Raw genomic sequence first — 1,650 nt, 5'->3', positions numbered from 1 at the left:
ACCCACTTTGATGCATTTTTCAAATTTCGCCTTGGGGCAGAGTTATCTTTTCACAGGGGGGTAAGATACACTTTAAAGGTGTGTTCCTTGGCCCAGTACCCACATGTGGTAAAAACGTCATGACAATCCGTCCACAAGTTTTTGAGTAATGTTGTCCACAGACAGAACGACAAACAGACATACGCAACTGATTACCTCGCCCTTGGTGGAGGTAATAAAATATCTGCACAGTTTCTCAAACCACCAAACTAATTTAAAGGATTTTATTGTTTGAGAATTCCAGTGACATATATTAGGGAAGAATCTTGAATCAACAATCACCTTAATTAAAAGACCAATCATTTTTATACGTAGAAAATGGGACGACTCAAAATAAAAATGCACTCAATGACTCAGTTCTGTCTGTTGTTGTTGTTGATTTGAGTAAACGAACAGTGCACATCAGAGACATGCCACCTGTAAAAGCTACAAAAATACATTAACTAAGAACTTGAACAAGAAATAATCCTGATTCACATGAGATCCAAATAAATCAGCTGTCAGTGATTGTCAGTGATGGAAGGAAAATAAATATCAGAGGACAATAAATGTTTTTTCAGGAGACATCATCAGGAGTTAAACTTCAGATGAACAGGACTGATGAGTCTCTGGAGAACTGGACTCTGAGGGAACCTTTCTGTATCATAAAACAGATGGATGCTGCCGGGTCTCACTGAAGGATTAGCTGATGGGAACTTTGGGATTTTCTGCCAAGCTGACACAAACAAAAGGAAAAGAAAAGTTGACAGATGAATCAGTTAGTGCTCTCCTAATGCACCTGTGGAGGATCGGGACGAACCTTTTTATTTTGGCAGTAAATGAGATGAACTAAGGAACAGAACTGTTACACAGCACTTTAACATTTTTAAATGGGCCTAAAAGCCTCTCTTAGAKTTTAAACAGCTTTTCTCGTATCAGGCAGTCACATAATATATTAGTAATCTGAATTAGTTGTATTTCCTGTTTCTCTTTGGTCTGAGCACATCTTTAATTGTTGTCGTCCTGGATGTCAAACTGTTTGTTGGCTTTGGTGGATTCCAGCATGAGTTCATACAGCTGTCCGATCTGTTCATCCTGAAAGTGTTTGAGGTCCTCCTCTGACAGGTCCGCTCCAAACTTCACCGGGTTCTGCTGCCTCCCGGCAGACTTCAGAACCTGGCTCTGCAGGGTGTCCTTGTAGTTCTGCAGGGAAACATAAATATGGATCACTAACACGGTCAGATTGAGCAGCACCAWGGAGCACCTGCTCTTCCACTTCATCTCTCTCTTTAAYAACCATTAAACTTCTAATTTAGCCACAAATTAGTCAAGATCTGTGAGTCAGGAAAGATGTTCAGACATTTTAAATGAATGCTCTAATTGTGTCCTTCTTATGTGTGTAAATGTATCTTTCCAACGTGTGTAAATGCATCCTTTACATGTGTGTAAATGCATCCTTTACATGTGTGTAAATGCATCCTTTACATGTGTGTAAATGTATCCTTTACATGTGTGTAAATGTATCCTTTACACGTGTGTAAAAGTATTCTTTATGTGTGTAAATGTATCCTTTACACGTGTGTAAATGTATTCTTTACACGTGTGTAAAAGTATTCTTTATGTGTGTAAATG

At 38.8% G+C, this 1,650-nt stretch overlaps 1 protein-coding gene across 1 annotated transcript; it reads right to left on the bottom strand.

The window, feature by feature from the left end:
* Positions 1–248: 248 nt before the first annotated feature.
* sdhaf3 (succinate dehydrogenase complex assembly factor 3) lies at positions 249–1,221 on the bottom strand (the record flags this gene model as incomplete). The annotated part of the gene is given in 1 exon segment (XM_014019491.1): positions 249–1,221. A coding segment is annotated over 1 exon segment (195 nt), but the record flags the coding sequence as incomplete, so codon positions are not given.
* Positions 1,222–1,650: the final 429 nt, after the last annotated feature.

This window comes from Austrofundulus limnaeus, unplaced genomic scaffold, assembly GCF_001266775.1.
Source record: "Austrofundulus limnaeus strain Quisiro unplaced genomic scaffold, Austrofundulus_limnaeus-1.0 Scaffold222, whole genome shotgun sequence".
Classification (NCBI taxonomy): Eukaryota; Metazoa; Chordata; class Actinopteri; order Cyprinodontiformes; family Rivulidae; genus Austrofundulus; species Austrofundulus limnaeus.
This window is presented reverse-complemented; position numbering and strand designations above follow the sequence as displayed.